This window comes from Phyllostomus hastatus, unplaced genomic scaffold (assembly GCF_019186645.2).
Source record: "Phyllostomus hastatus isolate PE091 unplaced genomic scaffold, TTU_PhHast_1.1 phas_contig_80, whole genome shotgun sequence".
Lineage (NCBI taxonomy): Eukaryota > Metazoa > Chordata > Mammalia > Chiroptera > Phyllostomidae > Phyllostomus > Phyllostomus hastatus.
The window spans coordinates 13188626-13215326 of NW_025333960.1; the positions used below are offsets into that span (position 1 = coordinate 13188626).

The 26701-nt window shown below is 39.2% G+C and overlaps 1 protein-coding gene across 1 annotated transcript in view; it reads left to right on the plus strand.

Moving 5' to 3' along the window:
• Positions 1-26444, plus strand: part of AKAIN1 (A-kinase anchor inhibitor 1) — a 66930-nt gene extending 40486 nt beyond the window's left edge. Inside the window, exon 2 of the mRNA XM_045850237.1 lies at positions 24486-26444. Within this exon, the coding sequence (XP_045706193.1) occupies positions 24486-24679 (194 nt within the window). The 3' untranslated portion in view covers positions 24680-26444. The remainder of the gene's footprint in view (positions 1-24485) is intronic.
• The last annotated feature ends 257 nt before the right edge of the window (positions 26445-26701 follow it).

Here is a 26701-nt window from a genome sequence, read left to right on the forward strand (position 1 = left end):
ATATAAGTTTTTTGAATATTTGTTCTAGTTCTGTGAAATATGCCATGGGTATCTTATGAGGAATTACATTGACTCTATAGATTGCTGTGGGTAGTATAAACATTTTAGTGATGTTAAGTCTTCCTATCCATGAACAAGGTATGTGTTTTCACTTATTTGTATCTTCTTCAGTTTCTTCAGTGTCTTATAATTTTCTATGTGCAGGTCTTTTACATGCTTGGTTAAATTTATTCCTATGTATTTTATTCTTTTTGAAGCAATTGTAAATAGTATTGTTTTCTTAGTTTTCCTTTCTGATAGTTTATTATTGATGTGTAAAAATGCAACTGATTTCTGGGTATTTTGTATCCTGTTACCTTGCTGAATTCATTTATCAGTTCTAGTAGTTTTTGATGGAATCTTTAGGGTTTTCTATATTCAGTATCATGCTATCTGCAAATAATGACAGTTATATTTCTTCCTTTCCTGTTTGGATACCTTTTATTTCTTCTTGTCTGGTTGCTCTGGTAAAGACTTTCAGTACTATGTTGAATAAGAATGATGAAAATTGATGTCTTGTTCCTGATCTTAAGGAAATGCTCTTAGATTTTGCCTATTGAGTATGATGTTAGCTGTGGGTGTGTCATATATGACTTTTATTATGTTGAAGTATATTTCCTCTAATTTCACTTTACTGAGAGTTTTTATCATAAATGTCTGCCTGATTTCATCAAATGATTTTATGCATCAATTGATAGGATCATATGGTTTTTATTCCTAATTTTATTTATGTGGTATGTCACATTAATTGATTTGCAGATGTTGTATCAATCATGTATCCCTGAAATAAATCCCACTTGATCATGGTGTATGATCTTTCAGATGTATTGCTGAATCTAGTTTGCTAGTATTTAATTGAGGATTTTATTTTTATTTTTAAAAATATATTTTATTGATTATGCTATTACAGTTGTCCCATTCCCCCCCCTTTATTCCCCTCCACCCTGCACACCTCTTCCCACCCACATTCCCTCCCTTTAGTTCATGTCCATGGGTCATACTTATAAATTCTTTAGCTTCTACATTTCCCATACTATTCTTAACCTCCCCCTGTCTATTTTCTACCAACCATTTATGCTATTTATTCCCTGTACTTTTTCCCTCATTCCCCCTTCTCACTGATAACACTCCATGTGATTTTCATTTCTGTGATTCTGTTCCTGTTCTACTTGTTTGCTTAGTTCTTTTTTTTTTTAGGTTCGGTTGATGATAGTTGTGTGTTTGTTGTAATTTTACTGTTTATATTTTTGATCATCTTGTTTTTCTTAGATAAGTCCCTTTAACATTTCATATAATAAGGCACAGGTGGCATATACAAGGCTTGTGGGCCGAATCTGACCCTCTACCTTGTTTTATCTGGCCTGGGACCCTGTTTCTACCCAGTGGTGGCATTGAGCTCTCGTTTAACTGTTAAGGAGTAATTACATTTATACAGTCCTAAAATTACATTCAACCCTTTGAAGGCAACCACGAGGCTGATGTGGCTTCTGGTGAAAATGAGTTTGACATCCCTGTAATAAGGGCTTGGTGATGATGAACTCCTTTAACTTGACCTTATCTGGGAAGCACTTTATCTGCCCTTCCATTCTAAATGATAGCTTTACTGGATAGAGTAATCTTGGGTGTAGGTCCTTGCCTTTCATGACTTCAAATATTTCTATCTGACCCCTTCTTGCCTATAAGGTTTCTTTTGAGAAATCAGCTGATAGCCTTATGGGAACTCCTTTGTAGGTAACTATCTTCTTTCCTCTTGCTGCTTTTAAGATTCTCTCCTTGTCTTTAATCTTGGGTAATGTACTTATGATGTGCCTTGGTGTGTGCTTCCTTGGAACTTCTTTGGGACTCTCTGAGCTTCCTGGATTTCCTGGAAGTCTATTTCCTTTGCTACATTGGGGAAGTTCTCCTTCATTATGTTTTCAAATAAGTTTTCCATTTCTTGCTCTTCCTCTTCTCGAGACTTCTGGCACTCCTATGATTTGGATGTGGGAAGGTTTAAAGTTGTCCTAGAGTTTTTTAATCCTCTCATTTTTTTAATTCTTTTTTCTTCATTCTATTCTGATTGAATGTTTATTTCTTCCTTCTGGTCCAAACTCTTGATTTGAATCTTGGTTTCCTTCCCTTTACTGTTGGTTCCCTGCATATTTTCCTTTATTTTACTTTTCATAGCCTTAACTTTTCCCTCTGTTTTGTGACCAAATTCAACCAACTCTGTTAGCATCCTGATTACCAATGTTTTGAACTGTGTATCTGATAGACTGGCTATCTCTTCATCGCTTAGTTGTATTTTTTCTAGAGCTTTGATCTGTTCTTTCATTTGGGCCATTTTATTTTTGTCTTGGCCCACCTGTTACATAGTGAGGGGGTGGAGACTTAGGTGTTTACCAGGGAGAGGTGAACATTGCTGGGTTGTGGCACTGTATGTGGGTGAGGGGTCCAAGAGGGAACAATGGCACTTATTCAGCTTTTGGCCAGCTTTCAGTCACTTCCTCTGCTACCCAGAAGCAAATTGGGCCCTTCTGGTGCTGATTCCTTGGGTGGGTTGGTTTGTGTACATTCTAGGACCCTGTGGGTCTCTCCAGTGTCCTCTTCTGCGAGGCTGGGAGTTTCTCACACCATCTCAACCCCCACAGGTTTTTTTTCAGTCAGAGGTTTTGAGGCTTTATTTCCCTGCACTGGAACCCTGGTTTGCATAGTCTGTCTTTCTCCCTAGTTGTTTTTCCCAGTTTATATGCACACAAATGTGGGACCACTCACTCTGCCAGCCACTGCCTCGCCCAGTCTGCCAGCTGCCACCTTGTCGCATGTCCTCTCCACCTGGCTGCCTGTCTCCTCCCCTCATACCAGTCTGGATGAATGTTTCTTCTTTAACACTTGATTGTCAGACTTCCATACAGTTCAATTTTCTGTCAGTTCTGCTTGTTTTTTTCTTTTAAATTGGTTGTTGTCCTTCTTTTGGTTGTGCAAGGAGGCACAGTGAATCTACCTATGCCTCCATACTGACTAGAAGTAGTTGAGGATTTTAGCATATATGTTTGTCAGGGAAAGTGGCCTATAATTTTCTTTCTCTGTAGTGTGTTTTTCTGGTTTTAGAATTAGGATAATGCTGGTCTCATAAAATGAGCTGGGGAGCCTTTCCCCCTCTTAATTTTTTTGGAATAATTTGAGAAGGTTAGGTATTAGTTCTTTGAACATTTGGTAGAATTCACCTGTGTACAACTATTTGGTCCAGAAATTTTGTTTGCTAAGAGATTTCTAAAATTTCTGCTTTATTAGTTGTAACTGGTCTATTCAGATTTTTCTGTTGCTTCCTGATTCAGTTTTGAAAAGCATACCTTTCTAGAAATTTACCCATTTCATCCAGATTGCCCAATTTGTTGTCAAACAGTTGTTCATAATATTTTCTTCTAATCCTTTGTATTTATTTGGGTTCAGTTGTTATTCCTCCTCTTTCATTTCAGATTTTATTTATTTGGGTCCTTTCACTTTCTAGCCTGATAAGTCTGGTTAGAGGTTTGTCAATTTTGTTTGGCTTTTCAAAGTACCAGTTCTTGATTTTATTGATCATTTGTATTGTTCTTTAGATTTTATATTGTTTATTTCTGCTCTAATCTTTATTATTTCTTTCTTTCTATTTACTTTGGGCTTTGTTTATTTTTTCAAGTTCCTGTAAGTGTAAGTTAGGTTTTTTTTTTTGAGATTTTTCATGTCTCTTGAGAGAGGTTTGGTATGCTATGAATTTCCCTCATAGGACTGCTTTTGTTGTGTCACATAAATTTGGGGTTGTTGTGTTCTCATTTTTATTTGCTTCAAGGTACCTGTGGATATCTTTTTTGATTCATTTTTTAACCCATTCACTGTTTAGTACCATGTTTTAGGTTGCATGTCTTTTTTTTCTTACTTTCATTTTGATTGATTTCTAGTTTTATACCATTATGGTCAGAGAAGATGCTTGATATTATTTCTGTCTTCTAAGTTAATTGAGACTTGTTTTGGTTCTAACAAGTAGTCTATCCTTGAAAATGTTCCCTGTGCACTTACTTGAAAAGAATGGGGTGAAATGTTCTGAAGATATCATTGAAATCTATCTGCTCTAGTGTGTCATGTAAGGTCACCATTTTCTTGTTTACTTCTGTCTGGAAGATCTGTTTATTAATGTCAATGGGTCTTAAAGACCTCTACTATGACTGTATTACTGTCAGTCTCTTTCTTTATGTCCATCAAGATTTGCTTTACATATTTAGGTGCTCGTATGTAGGATGCATAAATATTTGCAAGGGTTATATTTGCTTGTTGGATTATTCCCTTTATCATTATTAGCATCCTTCTTTGTGTCTTCTAGAGCATTTGTTTAAACATCAATTTTGTTAGATAGAAGCATTGCCATCCCAGCTATTTTTCTTTTCCATTTGCAGAAACTGTGTTTTCTATCCCTTTACTTTTGTCCTGATGTGGATCTCTTGTGGACAGCATATAAATGGTCTTGTTTTCTTATCCATTCATCTACCTTATGTCTTTTGATTGGAACATTTATGCCATTTATATTTAAAATGATTATTGATTGGTATGTATTTATTGCTAGTTTATTTTTTTAACTATGTTCCTGTGTTGTTTCTTCTCTGCCCCACCCCCCTTCCTCCTCCTCCTTCTAGCAGGTCCCTAAACGTTTTTTAAGTACTGGTTTGTTGGTAACACTTCTTTAGCTTTTTCTTCTCTGGGGAGGTGTGAGTTTGTAATATGTGACATTTATTATGTTGAGGTACTTTCTATCTATTCCCGTTTTGCTGAGAGGACTTCAGTTTTAAATGATATCCTTGCTGGATAAAGTAGTCTTGGTTGTAGGTCCTTTTTTTTCTCACTTTCAGTACTTTATGCCAATCCCTTATGGTTTGAAATGTTTCTCTTGAGAAATCAGCTGACAGTTTTATAGAAGCTTCCTTGTAGATAACTGTCTTTTTCTTGCAGCTTTTAAGATTCTCTCTTTGTCTTTAACCTTTGCCATTTTAATTATAATGTGTCTTGGCCTTTTGGGGTCCATTTTGTTTGAGACTCTCTTCACTGTCTTCACTTGTGTGTCTTTTTCCTTCACCAGGTTAGGGGTGTTTTGGTCATTATTTCCTTAAATAGGTTTTTGATCCCTTGCTCTTTCACTTTTCTGTATGGTACCCCTATGATGCAGATGTTGTTTTCATGTTGCCCCAAAGGTTCCTTAAGCTATCCTTAATTTTTTAAATTCTTTTCTATTTCTGCTCTGATTGGATGTTTTTTTTTTCTATGTTGTCTTCCAAATTGCTGATTCAGTCCTTTGTTTCATCTAAACTACTTTTTATTCCTTCCAGTGTATTCTTTATTTTAGATACTGTAGTCTTCATTTATGACTGGTCATTTTTATGGTTTCTATGTTCTTTTTCATACTGTCAAGCATCCTTGTACATTACTTTGAACTCTCTTCTTGATAAATTGCTTGCCTCTATTTCCTTAACTATTTTCTTCTGGTGAATTCACCTGTTCTTTCCTTTGGGGCATGTTTCTTTGTCTCCCTGTTTGGCTGCCTTTTTGTGTTTGTTTCCATGTATTAGATCTGCTATGGGTTGGCCTTATGTAATGTAGTAGATATCCGGTAGGTTCTAGTGAGGTGGTCTCATTGATCACCTGAGCTATGTGTTCCAGGAGTGTCATTTGTGTGAGTTATGTATGCTCTCCTTTTGTAATTGAGTCTTGATTGCTACTGGCCTGTTCATGCATGGGATTGACCCTTAGGCTGGCTGACTGTCAGGCTCAATCCCTTCCACAGAATGTGAGCTGCTGTGCATATGCTGACCACACAAAGCAGAATTTGTCTGAGCAGTGTTTGGGGCCTGCAAAGATCACCCTTTGGATATGCTGCTTGTAAAGCTAACCGGATCCTGCTCTGATGTTGTCTGAAGCTGGCCAATGGATGTGTTGGTTCTGGGCCTGTTAGGCAGGCTCTGATATAGGCTGATGTTAGATGCTGCCTGTGAGTTACTCTTGGCAACCTGTTTGGAGCTACAAGTGATCCACAGTTTGTGGATGCCTCTGCTTGTCCTGGGTGTATATATGAAGGACTAAGCTGCCCACCAAGGCTGGCTTTTAACAGGTCTGGACCTGGGAGCAGGTCATCAAAAATCTTGAGGTACCCCAAGATCCTCCTCAGTGTGCCTCCACCTGCTGGCTGCCTGTTAGGCTCAGTCACTGAATAGCCTCTGATTGTACTTTTCAATAGTGTATTAGTTCCACAAGGTGGGGATAGAGGAAGTCTAGAGGGTGTGGCTATTGCTTACCCCTAGGATGATTCTGCAAGAAGGGGTTTCTTCACCCAAGAAAGAGGGCATTTGTGGTGTGGAAGAATGACTGAAAACAGGGATCCTAGCTGCTATACACTCAGCTCTCTCCCCAGAGTCACAAACCCAGACTTTTCTCATGTGCTGCTAGTCCACCCCATCCTTCTTCTGCTGGAGCACAGAGTGAGTAACTGTGAATGAAATTTTGTGTGTTGGCCCTTTAATAGAGTACCTGTGTCTCCAGTGGACTCCTGTCTCTCCCTGGCAGACAGAAACCCCTTTGCTTTTCACTACCAGATATATGGATCCCTCTTCCCAGCTCTGGTGCTCTAGGTTGGGAAGCCTGATTTGATGTTTAGAACCCACATTTGTCAGGGGAAACCCCCCTTGTGCAGCTGGGAAGAGGGAGCCATCAGCCACCTTTGGAACCTCAGGTGCTGCCTGTAGGAGTGGGCCAGCCCCTTATGTGACTCCACTTCTTTTTGTTATAAGATTTCTCAGCTAGTTTTCAGTGGTTATTCAGGATGATTGTTTTATAGTTTTGTTTTATTTCCAGTTTGTTCCTGGGAGGAGGTGAGTGTAGCTTCTACTTATTCTGCTGTTGTCTTAGATTTCTTCCATCTTCTTTTCTAGTGAGCACTTGTACTGATCCATATTTCCTCAGTTAGTGTTCATGCTCTACAACCTATTTGATTGGCAGATTGGAGTAAACCTAAGAGAGATACCAGTTGTATACAGCCAGAAATGAAAAGATGAATTGAAAATTATTGAACTAATGGGCTAGAAAGTTGAAGATTGATTCAAACCATTTTGTTATCTTTAGACATAATAGAATAAACATTAGTGGTTTTTTTATTCCAATTCTTTAATATCCATCCAAAAAGACCAGTGAAAAAGCAACATCTTTTACTCATCATCTCTGGGAATATTGTACCAAGTTGTATATTATATACATGTGACATAAATGTTATGAGTTGTCCTTTGTATAAAACATAACACTAATATACTATGTATTTCTTATAAGGCAGATGCTGTAAATATTATCAAATGTGATAAAATTTTATGCTATTTACCTTCAACTCCTCCTTTCTTTATGATCATTGGGATATAAACTGAAGAAAACTTACATGACTAAGGGATGCTATTAATTCTGGCAGAGAATGGGGCCTTCTGGTTCATCCCAGATTGTATGACCTTGACCCTCTTAAGTCTGTGCAAAACAGTTGAGTTTATTGGATTAGATATAATAAAGTTGAAGTTAGATATACATATTTTACTTGTTTTTTCCAGAGTTAGTTTTTTCAGTGAATGAAAAAATTCATTTGATTAAATAAACAGATTGTCATATAGCTGCAATCCACTGGTGGCTCTAAATTCTGTTAACCCTACCTCAAATCACAAGCAGTGAATTAGTTGCTTATTCATCTACTTCACTGAATTCTAGCCTGTTAAAACAACTTTAACAGGCTAGAATTAACTTCATAATAATAATGGGCACTAATTAACTTTGTAATAATAATGGGCACTAATGGCATATATTTTTCATCATTTATCATCTTGCTATGAATTAATTTTTTGCTCCTCCTGGGGTAACATGATTTTATATCAAGTTATTTCCATGTGCATTTTAAATTTAAATATGGGTAAGGTTTTATTTTTACTGTCCTTTTTCTTCACCTTGATCTAGATTTTCTGCACACAGAGAATATTTTCCAAATACAGGTACAATGTTTGCCTATGATATGTTTTCAAATGTAATGATATTTTCTGTTCATCTGATACAATTACAGCCCCCCAGTTTTCTAAAAAAGGATAATTGTTGTACTTTCAAATTTCTAAAATAGACTGCCCAGTACATTATGTGACTTACAAAAGTATACCAGATGGATGCAAAAGTCACTGAGTCATATTGCACAGTCTTCTGAACACACATATTGATAACATTATCTGCCAGTATTTCTTTTCCATCATAGCAAATGTTCTACCTGTTAATGCTTCATGAGATTTAGAAATATATCTTCCACTTTTCTTATTTTTTAAGATTTTATTTATTTATTTTTAGAAAGAGGGGAAGGAAGGGAGAAAGAGAGGGAGAGAAACATTGATACATCGAGAGATACTTCAATCAGTTGCCTTTCATAAGCCCCCAATTGGGGCCCTGGCCTGAAACCCAGACATGTGACCTGACTTGGAATCGACCAGGGACCTTTTGGTTTGAAGGCCGGCACTTAATCCACTGAGCCACACTGGCCAAGCCTCTTCTAATTTTCTAATTTCCTGGAATTCACTTTGATTTACACCTATGAATTCCAATAAAATATTGAAGTACATAGCTTGAAAACTGCCAACAAGACAACATGACTTTCACACACAAAGAATTAAAAGCATATATATGAGAGGAAATTTTTCCACAGATAAGAATTTCTAATTTGAGGGTATTTCTAGCCACTAATGCCTTTGGCCTCCAAACAAAGTAGAATTTGATTATTTTCCACTTGACTTATTTCCATCTTTCCATGATCCAAAAATTATAAGAGGCAGTGCTATTTCCCCTTAACAAAAGGTTGTTTCTTCCATTGTTCACAAACCTAAATCCTTCAGCAAATTCAGCTATAATGAAAGAGGTAAACCCTGGAAATGATACTAATCTCCATAGCCCTGATTTGGGACGTGGAGAAATAGTAGATGAAGTAACAGTCACAATTTTAAAATTAATGGTTAAAACTTTGCTGGAGATTAGTGGTTGGCAATTAGCTAGTTCAGTAAATGGAGAAGGCATACCTTGCACTTTGGGGCTTGAATCATTTTCTTGACTATTAATTAAATAAATTTTAAAATGGTCATTTTAAAATGGCTATTCTCAGTGGGTATAGACTAAAGGCAAGTCTTAAGTATCAGGGTGGCCTATCAGAAACCTGCAATAGGATTACCTGCAGTCGTGGCTAAATATGTAGACTCCTGAGCCGCATCCTGTACAGTCTTCATTAACTATAGGTCCTAGTGGTTCTTATGATAACAGATTTTGAGAACCACAAACCAACCAGATGCTCAATGACATGCGTGAGGTCTGTCACTAATATCTGACATTTTCTGTAACAGATCATCCTCTTTGTCACTTTTTTTGCTTTGTTCCCTCTTTTCTACCAGCTGTGCTATGATGGGGCAAGCCCTTTCCTCTTTCTTCATTTTTAAATAATTTACTTATTTATTTTCTAGAAAGGGGAAGGGAGAAGAGAGAGGGAGAAAAATATCAATGTGTATTTGTCTTTCTCATGCCCCCTGATGGAGACCTGGCCCGCAACCCGGGCATGTGCCCTAACTGGGAATTGAACTGGTGATCCTTTGGTTTGCAGGCTGGTGCTAAATGCACTGAGCCACACCAGCCATGGCACCCTTTCCTCTTTAACCTCTAGTAGTGCTGCTGTTAGGCCTTTCTCAAGAGAAATGTGTGTGAAATGAGAATATTGAACTTATGGAATTGTATATTACATAATGTGTATATCGCATTCAACTCTTCACAGGATTTTAATATTTCTTACACACTTTTATCCTCATATTTATTTATGAGATATACCTTGGAAGGCCTTACTATTGTGATTTGAAAGATGAGCTAAAGTAGGCTAGGGGATTCAGAGTCTTGCTCATAGAACCAGATTATATTCTGTGTCTTCTATGAACATCTTAAAGACCAGGAAATGTGAATTATCTCAATACCCCTAATGCCTAGCACATTGCCTAGACATAGTAGATGCCCAGTAAAAGTTTGAATGTGTCTATGTGTATCATTTTTCTTGTCTGGCAGGCCCAGCCCTCCAGGACAATGGAAGAGAGAACAATCGGAGCAGGGGAGTTGCCTGGATTCCTGTGAATCCTTATACAGGGAACCAGAAGATGAGATCCACCTGTCACTTTAAAGAGTATAGCAATGTAAACTTTTGTGTCTTAAAGTGGTTGTAACGTGTCTTGTATAATCAATTCATGTTTACTATAGTCTGCTTGCTGAAAACTTTTTGGGGCACTATCTACATTGTTAATTAGATGCATATGATATAATTTTAATTTGCATCCTCAGAGATACCATTTCTCTTTTCCTCTCTGCCTCCACCTCTCCTTCCCTCCCTTATTTCTTTTTTCCATGTCTGATTCTTAGAGCAAATGCTCAGTACATTTGCTGTGCCCTGACTTGGGGTTTTGAGGCCGGCAGCCAAAGCTCCCTGAGATGCAGGGTGAGACATGTGAAATTACCCCCTGTCACATAGCTCTAACAAACACTTCTAAAGTCTGGGTTTATTTTCCTTCTAAAATATCATTGAAAAAAACCCCATAAAACATCTGATCTCATTCTTTGCTTCCTTTTCTATTTCCAGCCACCTGTTCTCTTTTTCTAATGAACCCCAACACAGTAAAGGGAGCCAAGATTCTCATGGTTACATAAAAAAGGTATAATAAAAGAAAAGCCATATATACTAGAATTTTGCCCAAGAAAACTCATGGTTGAGGACAAAGTTTTGTATTTCTTTGTCCAATTTGTAGATGAAGCAACAGGGACTTCCCTTCTCATTCTTCTGCTTTAAAGAACTAATCAAATGCTTTTATGTGTATTATGTGAGAAAGCTGAGGTTGGCACAGGTGAACTCAGAGAGACCCAGAGATTCACATGCAGGGCCTCTTGGGCAGGGCCTCCTCAGCATAGGCTGATGGCCTTTGAGTCAGTGGGACCTGATTCATTATGTGCCAATGTGTGCAGGGTTCAGGGAGTTTATAAACGCATAGAGAATTGTTTTCATGGCAAATGGTTGACCAATGGAACAAAGTCACCTGGGAATATCACTGGACCTATATGAAGGGGGCTTGTTTTCACACCATTGTGTTCTGAAAAGTTTTTGAAATGGAATGGAGAGAACTCAGAACTGACCATCAGAGTGGCTGATAAGGATGCAAAAGGAGAGGATGGAGAAAACCCAGAAGATAAGAAGTGAGAGACAGAAACTTAGTGTAATATTTCAAAAAATGGTCATTGGCTTAGTTATATGTGGCTAGAAACTGGAGCAGCCTTTCTGATATTCTTGCTCCAGTGTGCTTTCTGCACCGTTTCTCACATGGAGGATCTGAGCTCCTGAAAAGAGCATCTCCTCAGCCCTTTCCTCCTTACTTGAACTCCAATGGCTGCAAAGCAGCAAAAGGTGACAAAAGAGGCCAAGAGCAGGTCATTAAGGGGGATGGAGGGAAAGGAGAAGAAAGATAGAATGAACTGAAAAATGGAAGCTGGAAAACCAGTGCAGCAATCATTCATTAAACAAACACTGAAGGTCCCCTGGGAGCCGGTGCTGTGCTAGGTCCTGGGCATAGAGCGGTGAGCAGGACAGATAGGGGTCGTGCCTCGGGAACTGGTGTTCCAGTGAGGAAATACAGTTAATAAGCACAGGGCATGCTGAGATTAGCAGATGGGATGTGTTAGGCTCATTTCTGAGAGCTGCACATTTATTTTCTCTTGATGAGAGACTTACGTAAGGCTTTTGTTCTCAGTACCAATGTCAGGAAGGTACATGCAGTGTGGCTACAAGTGGTTGAATGCCACACAGAAAGGTTTTGAATTTTAGACAAAGATAGGCTGCTTGGAATTCATGCAGACCCCAACTCTTTTAATTTTGTTTATTTAACAGACATTTCAGTCCTGCTTACTTTAACACAGTTCTAAGCACTTAACAAATATTCACTTAGCTTTTATAACAATATTGTGAGGGAGGTGCTATTATTGTGCCCATTTTGTAAGTGAGGAAAGTGGCTTGCCCAAGGTCCTACAGTGCCATGGACCCCAGTGAGATGTCGCAATGCCTTTATCACATGAAGACACAGTGAGAAGACTGTCATCTGTGAACCAGGATTCAGGCCCTCCTCATCAGACACCAAACCTGTCAGTACTTTGTTATTGGACTTCCAGGTTCCAGAACTGTGAGAAATAAATATTTAATGTATAAGCCACTCAGCCTACACAGTAGCCCAAATAGACTAAGACACAGAGTAAGTGCTATCAGGGCATTCCTACATTTAAAGCTAGATCTTATCCATCTTGATTGAATATGAAGTGAAGTGAGAGAAAGAGGGAGTGTGTGAGGTCAGACAAGAGGCATGTGCATGATCAGCAGGGCCCTGAAGGCCATGGTGAGAGGCTGAGCTTTTGTTCCAAATGCAATGGGAGGCCAAGGAAGGTTTTGAGCTGTTGAGTGACATATTGGATTTCCGTTTTAAAAAGGTTACTCTGGCTGCTGTCAAGGGGGACAAGTGGAAGGACAAATAGAAGATATAATAATAAAAGTGTGATTTGGTATGAAAAAGAACTTAGGAAGCAAGTGGGGGCATATGGTTAATGTGTTTTCCATTTTGTGCAGAGAAGGAAGTCATCGTTGGGCTCCACAGTAGCTGGCAGCCCCTTGCCTCCTGCAGGTGAGGCAGCAGCCGGAGGGCAGCATGGGAAGGCCCCCAGAGCACACGGTCTGATCCCAGCTCTGGGACTCAGACTAGGACCCCGAGTGTGACCCCATGCCATACTCGGGCCTCCATTTTTTCCACTTGAAAACTAAGAGAATTGATTTTTTATCTCTGCTAATCTTTTAAAGCCTTAAGACATTTTATGGTACTTAAGCAGTGAGAAATCTTAGGCATCATATCCTCCCTGAAGGTGAAAATTTGGCCTATCTTGTACAAACCTGGCACACTTAGGCACTTAGTAGGTGTTTCATGTATGACTAGGTATAGAGCAGGGGTGTCAAACTCTTTTTCACTGGGGGCCACATTAGCCTTGCAGTGGCCTTCAAAGGGCCGAATGTAATTTTGGGACTGTATAAATACAACTACTCCTTAACAGTTAAGTGAGAGCTCAGCGCTACCACCAGGTAGAAACAAGGTGCCAGGCTGGATAAAACAAGGTAGAGGGCCGGATTCAGCCCTTGGGCCTTGTTTGCCACCTGTGGGATAGAGGGTAGAAGCTGAGGGCAGCTGTTACAAAGCTTCTTGTTCCACACCATGTCCTGGCTGCAACCTACATTCCATCATTAGGAATTAGTTTAAAATGTCTGCCTGATTTTTATTGCTTCTGCATCATCAGCCTGGTGTGGGAACAAGAAAGACCCTGGTAGCCACAGAGCTGTTTCAAGCAACAGAAATGCCATGCTTCTCTACACTCTTGTGGTTGGAATACACAGTTTTCCCTACCCCCTGAAAGTTTCAGATGGAGGCTGTCATGATTAATGTGATTAAAATTTATCTAAAAGCATTTCTGAATTCAGAGCTTCTTTTTGTCATTGTGTCATGAGGGGATATGTAAAATATTTTGACATTACCATGGAGTTGCCTCAAAAGTTGGGAAGCTGCTCCTTTGAGGAGAGTGGAAAAGATTCCACTTCATGTCAGAGTACAGTATCCTCCTGAGGTTCGTGCCACGTGTGCACACCCTCCAGGGAGGAAAGCTTACCTCTGAGATACCGTTTAGCTAAATTCTAGACATGTACTCACTGACGACTTGTCACAGCTAGGATCTGAGTCCCTCTTTAGTGAACAAATGATGATTGTGAGGATTATGCTATTCATTTTAGGGAGGGAAGTATGAGAGGGTTTGTGGTTTTTTAGGCATTCATTTAAAATTACTCAAAAAGCTAATTATCAATTTATGTCTCCCTCCCTCCCTGTGCCTCTCTCCCTGCCCTCTCTCCCTTTCCACAGTGTGTAGGAAGGGAGAGTGTGCGGGTGGTTTTGCCTAGGACCTCTGGATCTTTTGTTAAATATTTGAGAGATCTTAAATATTCCAGCAAAGCTATTTTCATCTGAATCAAGACAGGGAACTTCTGGACTGTATTTCCAGCTGCTGCAGAACTCTTGGGAGGACATCTCTTTAAATGGCCTTGCGTGAGTTTTTGAGGTCAGAAAGTACCACAATGTGCTTAGTTGTTCCAGGTGTCTTTGGTAAGATAAAACCACATCCTCGTCTCATGCACTGACATATCTACACATTCGCACACACTCATGCACTTTTACACTTGCACACACAGAACACACACATAGTACCTCCCCACAACCCCTCCCTTCACACACCCAGGGAACCAAGGCAGCTGTCTTTCAGCCATAGGACGTCCTGTCCCTGAGGCTGTGGCAACCCTACGAGTGGCCACCAAGGGGCAGCAGAGGCTGCAGAACCTGGCAGTGGCACTGCTGAGGAGGTGATGAACTGGCAGGGGAGCTTCTGAGGGTGGAGGTAGTGTCTGGGGGTAAAGACCTGGCTCTGAGGATGGGAAAGAGTACGTGATCCCCAGTGTTCCAAGGTGTGTTCCAAGGTTTGTTCCACATTTTATTCAGGTCTAGTATTGTCACTTTCTTTAATACACAGGCTCACAGGATGCTTACATTTTTCTGTTGCCTGAATATCTGACTTCTGGATTTCTAGAGTCTCCCTTTCTGGCATATTCCTGGGGCGGAAATGCAGGGACCCACATTTTGGGCCAGCCAGATTTGTTTGGTGGCTGCTTGAGGAGGGGATGGGCACTGGGTGGCACAGCCACTCTGAAGACATGAGCTGGTGAGAGAAGGTGAGAAGAGGGGCAATGGCTGTCACAAGGGTGGCTGAGCCCCATCTCCATTCCGCACCCTGCTGTTTGATATGGAAAATGGGCATCTAATCAGCCCTGTGTAAATTGTCTTGGGCACTGGAGTTTCAGTACGAGTTCTTTAGGAACCTCTGGATTGGGGTTCCTAAATCCTCCCTTCATGGAAATTCTGGAGTTGCTACTGACAGCAAGAAACTAGGAACTGGGGAGGAGCTTGATTTCCTGATTCTCTTGGGACAAAAGGAGAGAAACCTGTGGCTAAATTTTGCAGAAATCTATGTGGTCATTAAAACAGCCTTTGTGGTCTCTCTGAACTCATAACCCAGTCTTCACCGAGTTATTTGTTATCCAGGTGCTCAGAAAATTAAATACTTACCTATCTCTAAGATAGCATTTTTCCTGCCCCCCTTCCTCAGATGAAAGACCTTTCTCCAAGTGTGTATGTGTGTTTGTGTGTGCATGTGTATGATGGCTATCACATTTTGTGTCCTGTTTAAGATGTCTTTGCTCCCCAGTCATAGAGGTATTCTTCTGTATTTTCTTCTAAAAGCTTGATAGTCCTTTAAAGACTATTTTCTTTTAGAGCAGCTTTAGGTTCACAGCAAAATTGAACAGCAAGTAAGAGGTTTCCCACACATCCCCTGCCTCACACATGCACAGCCTCCCTCACCATCAACACACCACACAGAGTGGTGCATGTGCTACAGCCAGAGACCCACAACGACACACGTCATCACCCCAAGGCCATAGTTTTCATTAGGGCTCGTTCTTGGCATGGTGTGCATTCTATGGTTTGGGCAAAAGTACAGGGAGTTGTATTCACCATTACAGTGTTACAAAGTATTTCCACTGCCCTAAATGTCCTCTGTGCTCCAGATTGTTTTACTTTTCAAATACAGATGTGAAAGTCACTCAGGACTAATTTTTTTATGCATAGTGTGAGGTAGTTCAAGTTCCTATTTTTTTTGTATGAAACATGACTTGGCCATCCTTTTCCCACTGTACTACACTCTCCTGTTTTTCAGAAATCAGGTGACCATGTATGTGTAAGGCTGTTTATGGACTTTTCATTTTATTTTATTAATCAATTATTCTATCCCTCGGTCAGTATCACACTTCATTAATTACAACTGTGTGCCCCATAATGATGCTACTGTCAGTGATGGACTCCGTATACAACAGGAGTCCTATAAGATTATAACAGAGCTGGAAAATTCCTAGTGACATTGTGGCCGTCATAACATCGCCCAACCTGTTACTCATGCGTTGGTGGAGAGGCTGCCGTAAGCAAACCTGCGCTGCCAGTCACATGCAAGTATAGCTCATACAATGATGCACAGCATAGCACATTGATAATGATAATAAATAGCTATGTTACTGGTTTATGTATTTACTATCTCATACTTTCAATTGTTATTTTAGTGTGCTCTTCCTACTTATTAAAAAGAAGTTTACTGTAAAACAACACTAAATTACTCCTGCAGCAGCCTCACACATCTTGTGTTTTTCATGTCTCTTGATTGTGTCATTTCCTCTTGTGCTTGATTTACTCTCCTGTGGTTTTGTAGAGTAACATGCTGTACAGCTCTGTAGCAATAGACTATGCCATGAAATCTAGGTGTGTAATAGTCTGTGCCATCTAGGTTTGTGTAAGTCACTCTAAAATGTTTCCACAATGATAAAATTACCTAATATCCTTCTCTCAGACCAGATCCCTCTCCATCCTTAAGTGGTACATGACTGTACTAAGGCTTTATATCTGATATTGAAAGCTGCTAAATTAGGTTGTCTGTTTGTTGTTCTTTTTCAAAATTACCTTTGCTCTTCTTGATCAAAATACTCATTTGATTTCTAGAGTAAAATTATCTTTTCCTTTTCAAGTTTTATTGGAGCTATTCCTTACAGATTTCCTAAACATAATGCATCACAGCCCAGTTATATGGAATAAGTTAAATTGTCGTCTTAAGTAATGCAATAGCAGTATAAGGCGAAAACTTTCTAGGTCACTGTGAGTCAGTGCGTCACATGTCTGTACTGTCTCTTGAGGCCAAGGGTAGAATTCCCTTTCTTCTTGCATTGGCTTTTCAAAATTTCATCTGTCTTTCAAGACCTGCTCCAAATCCTGCATTGACCTACCTCAATTACATAATTCTCCTCAGGCTTCTCCGGTCACCCTGTACAACACACATTTGATAATGCACTGCAGAAATACTCTCAATAAAAGACCCACTGCCTCCCAGCAGGCTTGTGCCATCTGGGCTGGCCTAATTTCCACAGCGTCATCTCCAGTCTCCCCTTCCCACTCCCCCACTGGGCCCCTAGCCAACCAGGCTGTCTCATTCCCCACAGGGACCTGCTGGGGATGCATTTCAGGGGGCAGGGTTTGATCTTCTTGCCTGATGGTTCTTCCTTCCCTGCTTCTACCACCTTCCCTTTATTGAATAAAGCCTCATTAACCCTTAAGTCCCCTGCCTGGGCTTCCTTTTCTGACTTCCATATTAGATCAGTTCTTGAAATGTTCTCCCAGTGTCCTCTCTATGGCACGTGTCACAACTGAAAATTATAAACCTGTTTGATTAAGACCTGACTCTCCCACTACTTGGTAAAATCCAATGAAGCGTGATTAGTGACTGTTTTGCTCAGTATTTTAATCTCTAATACCCAGCCTTCTATTTGTTGTGTAGTGAATGCTCTGTAAATCTTTTACAAATGAATGCATGAATAAATGAAGTTGGTCTGGTGGCCTATGTAACTCTCCACCATACCCTGCATATGGGTACTCAATAGATATCTTTCTGGTTTCTCTCATCTTGTCCTATAGGACACTTTAATGAACACTCCATACAGTTCATGAGAGTAGCTTGCTACATTCTGAAATGATGAGCCTGGTGGTTCTTAATGCCCTGCACCTGATATGATAGGGGTGGTGTTGGTAATAGTGGAGCATCACTCAAATGTACTTAGAAGTGTCCGATACCCATTAATACTGTCTTGCTTTCTGTGTCTCAAACCTGCCTTTGGAAACCCTAAAGTGCTGCTTCTGATTTGCTTATGGTACATGGGGAGGCAACATGGTTTGGCAGGTTTGCTAGCAAGCTGAAAACCCAGAGGCTGTGACTTCTGTTGCTCGAAAGTCACACAAGCTAAGTCACACAACTTTAGCTTGCTTGGTGGCAAAACAGGACAACTGGGGTGACTTCATTAGCTGTTGGTGTAGATGAATGAGATTTAACATCTGGTCTTTCATGAAAAATTCCTATAGTCACAGAGCTGGAAAATAGACTATCATTCCATTAATTAAGAGACCAGAATTAGTTCTTGTTCTCTGTGTTCCACAGGCCAGTCATTGATGAATGATATACTGTCTTACAGTCTCAAGCAATCTGAGGAGAAGATAAAAGTGTGCTCCATGGTTACTATCAGCAGCACCATGAACTGGAGAGGGTGGGCAGGCAGTGGTGGCCGAACCCTATCCTGCCTGGATAGGGACTTCTATAATTTGTGTATTTAGTTACCCAGTGGGGAGAGACAAGTGATAGAGACCGAAGTTATGAGAAAAATCTCTGCCACATTCTCTGTGTGATTGAGGGAAAACCACTAATTGGATTCTGCCTCACAGTGGAACACTGTGATCTTTTCTAACCCCCCTCACTGAAATGTAATAGGGTTAATGTAACAGAGGCAAATGGCACTTAGGTTCCTAGGGGAAAAAACAATGCAAATTTTTATCAGGAGGATCTTCCTATGGCTAATAGAAGCATGATTTTAAGGGATATAAATAAGGAATTAAGGCCAATTATTAACCACATTGCAGTTCAGTTCCTCAGAGACTTTCCACTGGGGCAGGTGAAGATGGCATGTGGAACAGCAGGTTTTGAGGGGAGGGTGAAGAGCATGGGGCTCAGAGAAGTCTGAGGAAGGCTGGCCGCCGTGGGGTGGGCTGGGTGTCACGGGGAAACATGACTGCAGGGATGTGTGTGGTGTTGGGAGGGGAAGAAGTAATGATTCCAGGTGAAAGGACACTGAATAAAAATTTAGTTACATCACATTTGTGACTTCAATGTATTTGTATTGGGCATTTAGAATTTAAAGCTAATTAAATCAATTTATCATCTTTTGTGAAATGCCAAAATGATCTTGTAAATGCTAATTAGGCTGGAAGACATTTGCATCATTTAAACTAGGCAATTGGCCACCTACACCATGAGGGTGATTTATTAATTTTAAATAAATGTAGTGCATATAAGTAAGTAGTAAATCTCTGGATTTCTCTGGCTTCTGCCTTCTGTCAGGCTGTGACTCCCTTTTGCACACCATGCTGACACTAAGGGTTTCCATCAGGATTTTCCACATATCCTTTCCTTCCAAGTGAATGCCATAGGAGCACCAGCCAGTCATTTAGTGGATGAAGCCAATCCTGTGAATGCTCGGTCTGGCCCCAGTGCCTTGCCTGACAGGTGCCTTGGGGCTTCCTCCTCCTAAGTAGCTGTGTTCTTGCCCCCTGATCCAGCCTCTAAGGCCACAGTTGAGTGGGCTAGCATGAGCCACAGACATTCAATCTGTGGCTGGCCTAAGAGATGGCCTGGCATGAAAAATTTTCAGGAATAATGGTGGTGTGCTGAGTCTTTCTGGTTCTCTTTCAGGAATATCAACTGAAGGTTTGGCAAAAGTCAGGCAACTGCTAACAGACCCTTAGCTGGACTGCTCTGAGACAGGAGGAAGTAGGTAAATTCGTGAAGCACTACAAGTCACAAATAAACAGAAACAAGTGTACTAAATGCCATGAAGTCAGAGAGACTTCAGAAAAAGAGAATTGTTAGATGGTAGTGGCTGATGGAAAGTTGAAACTCTCTAATGGCAGAGGATAATCTAGATAATCTGATTACTAGAGTTATATTGGATTATTCCATTTACTGAATTGTAATACACAAGATTCAGCCAGATATTTCTATGATATCTATGACACATGTATCCCCACAGTAACTGCCCGAACCCCCAAAAGAGAGTATCTTTCATTGCATGTCAAAGAGCCTAACACACAGTAAGTATCTGTGTTTTACACAGCATTTTCTTTCAGTTTTATTGAGATGCAATTGACATAATCACTGTAAAAGTTGTGTTCAGCATAATGACTTAGATATGTTGTGACATGATTACTACAAGTTAACATCCATCACCTCATATAAATAGAGGAAAAAATGAATTTTTCCCTGTGATGAGATCTTTTGTGATTTATTCTCTAGCAATTTTTAAATATGCTATACAGCATTAACTATGGTCCTCATGTTGTACTTTAAATTTCCACTACTTATTTATCTTAAAAATAGAAGTTTCTATCTTTTGACCTCCTTCATCCAATTCCTCCATTCTGTATCACCCACCTCTGGTAACCACAAATCTTATCTCTTTTTCTATAAGGCTTTGTATGGATTTCACATTTAAGTGAGATCATACAGTATTTGTCTTTTTCTGTCTTACCTATTTTGTTTAGCATAATGTCCTCAAGGTGCATCTTTGTTGTGAAAAATGGCAGAATTTCCTTATTTCTATGACTGAATAGTATTCCATTGTACATTATATACCATGCTTTATAAAAATCCATTCATCTACTGATGGACACTTAGGTTATTTCCATGTCTTGGCCATTGTAAATAATGCTTCTATGAAGATGGAGGTGTAGATATCTGTTCTAGATAGTTATTTTTTTTCCTTTAGATAAATACCCAGAATGGAATTGCCAAATTGTATGGTGTTTCTAATTTTAATATTTGCAGGAAGCTCCATACTGTTTTCCATAGTGGCTGTACCAATGTATAATCCCATCAATTGTGCACAAGGGTTCCCCTTTCTCCACATTCTTGCCAGCATTTTCTTACCTTTTTGGTGAGTGCAATTCTAACAGGCATGACATGATAATCTAACTGTAATTTTGATTTGCCTTTTCATAATAATTAGTGAAGTTGAGCACCTTTTCATGTATCTGCTGGCCACCTGTATGTCCTCTTTGGAAAAATGTCTACTTAGGTCCTTTGCCCATTTTTTAAAAGATTTTATTTATTTATTATTTTTATTTTTTATTTTTAGAGAGCAGAAAGGAGGGAGAAAGAGAGGGAGAGAAATATCAATGTGTGGTTGCCTCTCAAGCGCCCCCTACTGGGGACCTAGCCCACAACCCAGGCATGTGACCTGACTGGGAATGGAGCCTGTGACCCTTTGGTTCACTGGCTGGCACTCAGTCCACTGAGCCACACCAATCATGGCTCCTTTACCCATTTTTAATTGGATTATTTGTTTCTCTGTTATTGAGTTTTATAAGTTCTTTATATATTTTGAATATTAAAACATTTTTTCCATTCTGTAGGTTTGCTTTTTATTTTGCTAATAATTCCTTTTACTCTGAAGAAGTTTTTTAGTTTTATGTAGCCCTACTGGTTTATTTTTGATGTTGTTGCTTGTGCTTTACGTGTCATATCAAAAAAACTGTCACCAAGACCTGTGTCAGAGAGCTTTATTCCTAGGCTTTTTTTAGGAGTTTTATGGTTTCAGATTGTGTGTTACATCTTTAATCCATTTTGAGCTAATTTTTGTTAGTGATAGAAAATATAGATTCAGTTTTATTCTTTTACATCTGCATTCTCCTTTGAGTTTTCTTGGTTCCCTTGTCAAATGTTAGTTGAATATATATGCTTTGATTTATTCTGGGCTCTTGGTTCTGTTCCTTTGGTTTGTGTGTCTGTTTTTATGCCAGTACCATTCTATTTAGATTAATATAGCTTTATAATATATTGTAGCTTGAAATCAGCAAGTGCAATGCCTCCTGCTTTCTCAGGATTGCTTTGATTATTCAGGGTCTTGAGTGGTTCTGTATATAATTTTGTTTGTTTTTATTGTCTAAGTGCTCTGGGTGGCTTTTATCATCAACTTTACTCCTCTCTTTCTCTGTTCCAACTAGTTGCCCTCTTTTTGTTCCACATGCTCCACTGCAGATAGATAGATATCTGTGACTCAGAGTAAAGCAGTAATAAGAACAGTGAGGTCTAAACCAACCTTGCAGTTCACTAAAGAGATCTACTGGCATAGCTTGGAACAGAATGACTTTGACTTTCTTATCAATTTTTATTCATAATGGATGAATAAGAACATGACAATTTAACTCAAATATAAGGCCACAGCTAAATTTAGAGTGGATTTTCTTTTCTTTATCTATTATTAAGGAATCAGCTTACTCTTATCTCTACATTCTTTCTTCCTCCATCCAAAGACAGAAAAATTACTGTACTACAGGGTCTTTTAGAGTTAAAACATCCCTATTATGCAGAGATACTCTTTCCAAGAGCAAGCATGAACACATCAGACATTGTCTGTCCACACACTTATCCTGTTGAGGGATACACAGAGCTCTCTGAGGCTCAGATTTGACCTGCTCCAAGTACATACCTTCCCTTTTCAATTGAGCATTGGCCCCTGTATGGAAGTAATTTTTTAAAATCCTTAATTGCTTCTTTGTTTTAGCATTAAAACTTCCTTAAATTTTAGTATGATATATGGTTGCCCAGCTTGACATGTTTTCTAGCCTCCCATGTGGCTAGGTGTGACCACTGCATGACTCAGTCTCCCTCAATAGAATGTGAATGGAGTAATGTTTGCAATATTTATGACAATTCTTTAAAAGGAAACTGCTTGCCTTCCATTTTTACTTTGGCTGCCTTCCAGCCCCCAATGGCATATTAGTTAACCAGCTCCATTCGTGCAGTGGGCAATATAGTAGGAAATGGCAGAGCAACAAGATAGAAGGAGGTAGAGTCCTTAGGTAACCTGGTGGAGCACACCTGCCTGTATACTGGGGTACATTGGGGCTGTTACATGAGAGAGCAATAAATATCTCTCCCTTCTGTGAGCTTCTCTAGAATTGAGTTTCTCTGTTACAACAGCCTACACTATACCCCAACCAATGCACAACAGTGGACACTAAGTGCTCAGGAAGTACACTAAGTGCTGGAGAGTTGCTATGTCACTCAATTCTCTAGCAACCATCCTAAAATAGGTACTACTTGCCCCTTTTACAGGGGTGCTAGCAGGCTTGGAGAAGCAAAGTGACTTGCCCAAGATCACATGGCTTTAAGTGTCAGAAAGGAAACCTGGACTCAGTCCGAAGTATTTTAAAATTCTCATTCTTAATTGCTATGCCTCTTAATGTTATTACTCATTCTTTTTCTACAGAAAATATTTAAAGGATTCTTCTCTGCTGCTTTAAAGTTTCAGTCTGTTATACCTCGTACTTCTGAACTCATTCTCTGCTCAGTTTGGTGCAGATTGAGGATTTTCTCTCACTTTTGGAGGGAAGGGAACAAAATGAGTATTGTTCTCTGGTTTTGAATAGATTCCTCTTGCCTTATTTATTAGATTGTAAATACTTCAAGAGATGGTTCTAGTGGCACAAATGCTGCATAAATGACAATTATATGTCTAAAGGGATAAGAGCTGTCTGGTTTCAGAATGACTCAATATTCTCTTGTGTGATATTGCTCCAATGGGTGTATAAATTCTCTTGTTCATGAATCAGTTCTGGTGAAAACCACCCTTCACTCATTTATAATGCACTTTCGTGGTAGTAGTGTATTTAAATAGAGGAAACATCTGAAAGAATGATTTTGAGTAAGGAACTATGCCCATTTTATTTGTCACTATAAATATAAGCAGGAGGAATTTAAAATTTTCACAGTTGCACTGTAGTCAAATGCTAGATTCATGATCATTCTCCTGTGTATGAGTTAGTAATATGTTTGCTGCATAGTAAAAGAAAATCCAAAGTAATACTGCCTTAAATAAGATGTATTATTCTAACACAAAAGTGGCTTAGAGGTGAGTAGCCAAGGACTAATATGGTCTTATATGGTCATTGGAATCTCAGGCTCCTTCTAATTGTTTTTTCAAAATCCATGAACATGGTTTCCATTCTAAAGGTCCCCTCATGGTTAGCAAGAGCCCCTGTGATGATGACAACTATGTGCCAGAGATGCAGGCAGCAAGATAGGGAGAGGGTAAAGGACTGCTATCTGCCTATTCCCTTTTAAAAACCTTTCACAGAATTTTCACTAAACAAACTTCCACCCATTGGTTAGAACTTACCTATACCTAGTTACATAGGTGACCAACTAAAATTAAGGGTTTGTCTTGTTTTTAACTAAGGAAAAAGGGGGAGAGTTAATGGTGGGTGGATTACCTTGTCTTCTAATTATAAAATTCCCACCATTCTAGATCAGGGATTGGTCAGACTATGTCTCATGACTACTGCTAGCAGCAGAGGAGTCTGGGAAGATGAGAATATATATTGGGCACATTACTGGGGCAAACAAATGCAGAACCTACTGGATTGGGAGAAGGGGAAGCAAGAGTGGTATGTGCTACAGAAGGCTCCTCGCAATTAATTGGGCCACCCAGCACATTCTTATAGGCTCACCTTCCCTTTAACGTTTCTTACCTGCCCCCTCCTGTCACAGTTCTTGAATTTAATTTTGTTGTTTTCACCTACTTTCATATTTTTGTCTAGGTGAGAAAACTGGAAATGAGCCTGAAGAGGTGAGGTTGCAGAAAGCCAGCAAACAGATTGTGCAGAATGCCATCCTGCAAGCTGTGCGACAAGTCTCCCAGGAGAGTCGGCTGAAGGAAGAGAGAAACAGTGATAACCGGGGCAACTTCCAGCTAGGTGTGGGGGAATTGACCAAGAAGCATGAAAAGAAGTAACACAGTGGATCTGGCGCTTGTCATATGCTTGTCTTCCAGACTTCCTCTTAGTATAGGATGCATTGCCATAATGTTGCCAGTAAAGCAAACCAAAGTGTCATTGGCCCCTAGCTGTAAAATGATTTCATACTAGCCCTTGGTTCAGAAGCACTGTTTTCAAAAAGTGCATTAGATGATTCTGTTTATATTAATGCAGTGCCTTTGACACACTGTGGGGTGAAACAAGACACTGTAACTGCAAAAGTAGTTTTGCAGCACAATTTATTTTTAAAGTTCTTTTTAACAAAATAGTTCTGTCTTGTTTATTTACTTCTGCCTTTTATGTATTCTTTCTGTGACCTTCACCAGCAGCCCCTTTTGCTGTAGTACCGAGTATAGTACTGTGTTCATTATATTTTTAAAGACTTTCTGGAAAAGGGAAAGAATGAAGTTTCAGTCACTTTCAAATATGGAGTTGAAGGTCAAATTAAGCAGAGGCAAAGTCTAACACTGGATCTTATCAAGGCATATATTTATATTACTTTTTAAAAAGGAGAAGTGTAGCTTTTTAAGAACTATCTTTTAGTTTCAGTTGTTTGATAATTGGTGTTTACTCTCTGTGCAGAAATCATTTGGAAATATTGTGGATTTTTTTCATCTCAAAATTAAAATAAGACAAGTACATCTATAATATGCATAAGCTGTCAATGACTCAGTTCTTTACCAGCCCCATCAGTAGCCACTAGAATTGTAGATTCCACCCTAGAGATGCACTGTGGTCTGTTTCTGAGGTGCAGTGTCTCTAAAAAGGTCTGTGGGGCCTATAAATGCCATGTTGCCATCAGGCTATGCATTTGCCCTAGTGCATTGCTAATAAGAACTTTCCTTTTCCCATTCACAAATTAGAATTATTTTCTTGAGATTATGAAAATCATATATATCAGAAATGATTAATAATTAAAATGGAGAGGCCATTAAAAAACTCTCTGAAGCATAAAAATACAGTGGGAACAATAAAGTGACAGTATTGTGAATGCAGTGACAATGATGTATGCGTGTATGAATAAAGCTCCTTATTGCAACAGTATGACTTCTGCTTCATTTCCATGTGGATAATGCAGATCTTTCTGGAGTTTTTGGAGTCCCATTTCCTGGGCTTCACAACAGTTATTGAATTGGTGTTACTGAGTGAAGAGGAAGATTTTGACTTGTGTAATAAACATTTGGCTTCAGAGTATCAATGGTTACATTTGATAGTTTTTTTAAAAGCCCAGTATTTGCATATAAAGTATGACTGTATTAAGACATATTTGTAAAATTCCAATGTTACGTATTTTTCAGAATGGATACTACTGATAGTGATACATAAATGAACACAATCTCTTATCAGCTCTGCTAGACTATCTCATTATGTACACATGGAACAAATTCACAGGGGGAATGGCTGTGGGAGAAAGCAGAGGGCTTAAAATTTAAATATGGGTTATTCATAAAAATTTTTAACACAACTCATGACAGTTAAAGAATGAGTTTAAGCTGAGCTGATGGAATATCATTGATGTGACATAATTGAACAGTGTAGATAGTAGGAATGGAGGTATTAAGGAAAATTATTTAAGAGTATTCATAAATAAAATATAAACCCAATGCTTGTAGTTTGCAACTATTCTGACACTATATCTACTAAGCCTTCTGGATATAACCAATCTTGGACATTGCTGTCATACAGAAACACAGACACATGCTTTCTTTCTTCTCTGGTGTGTTTGTGCTAACACATTGGGGATCTTGGGAGACATCTGGTTAACCTCTGTATCTAAGTGTTATTTGTAAATAAAATATATCCAACTTTGAAATATGTTGTCATTTTAAGCAAAAATTTTCTGTGTCCTACTGTTGTGGTTCATTCTATACATGGATCTTACACTCATATGGCACCATGAAGTGTCCCAAGGCTGTTTTCCAGATTCCTTGATATCATGACCTGGGAAGGTGCCTCTTTTTTTAAAAAATATATTTTATTGATTATGCTATTACAGTTGT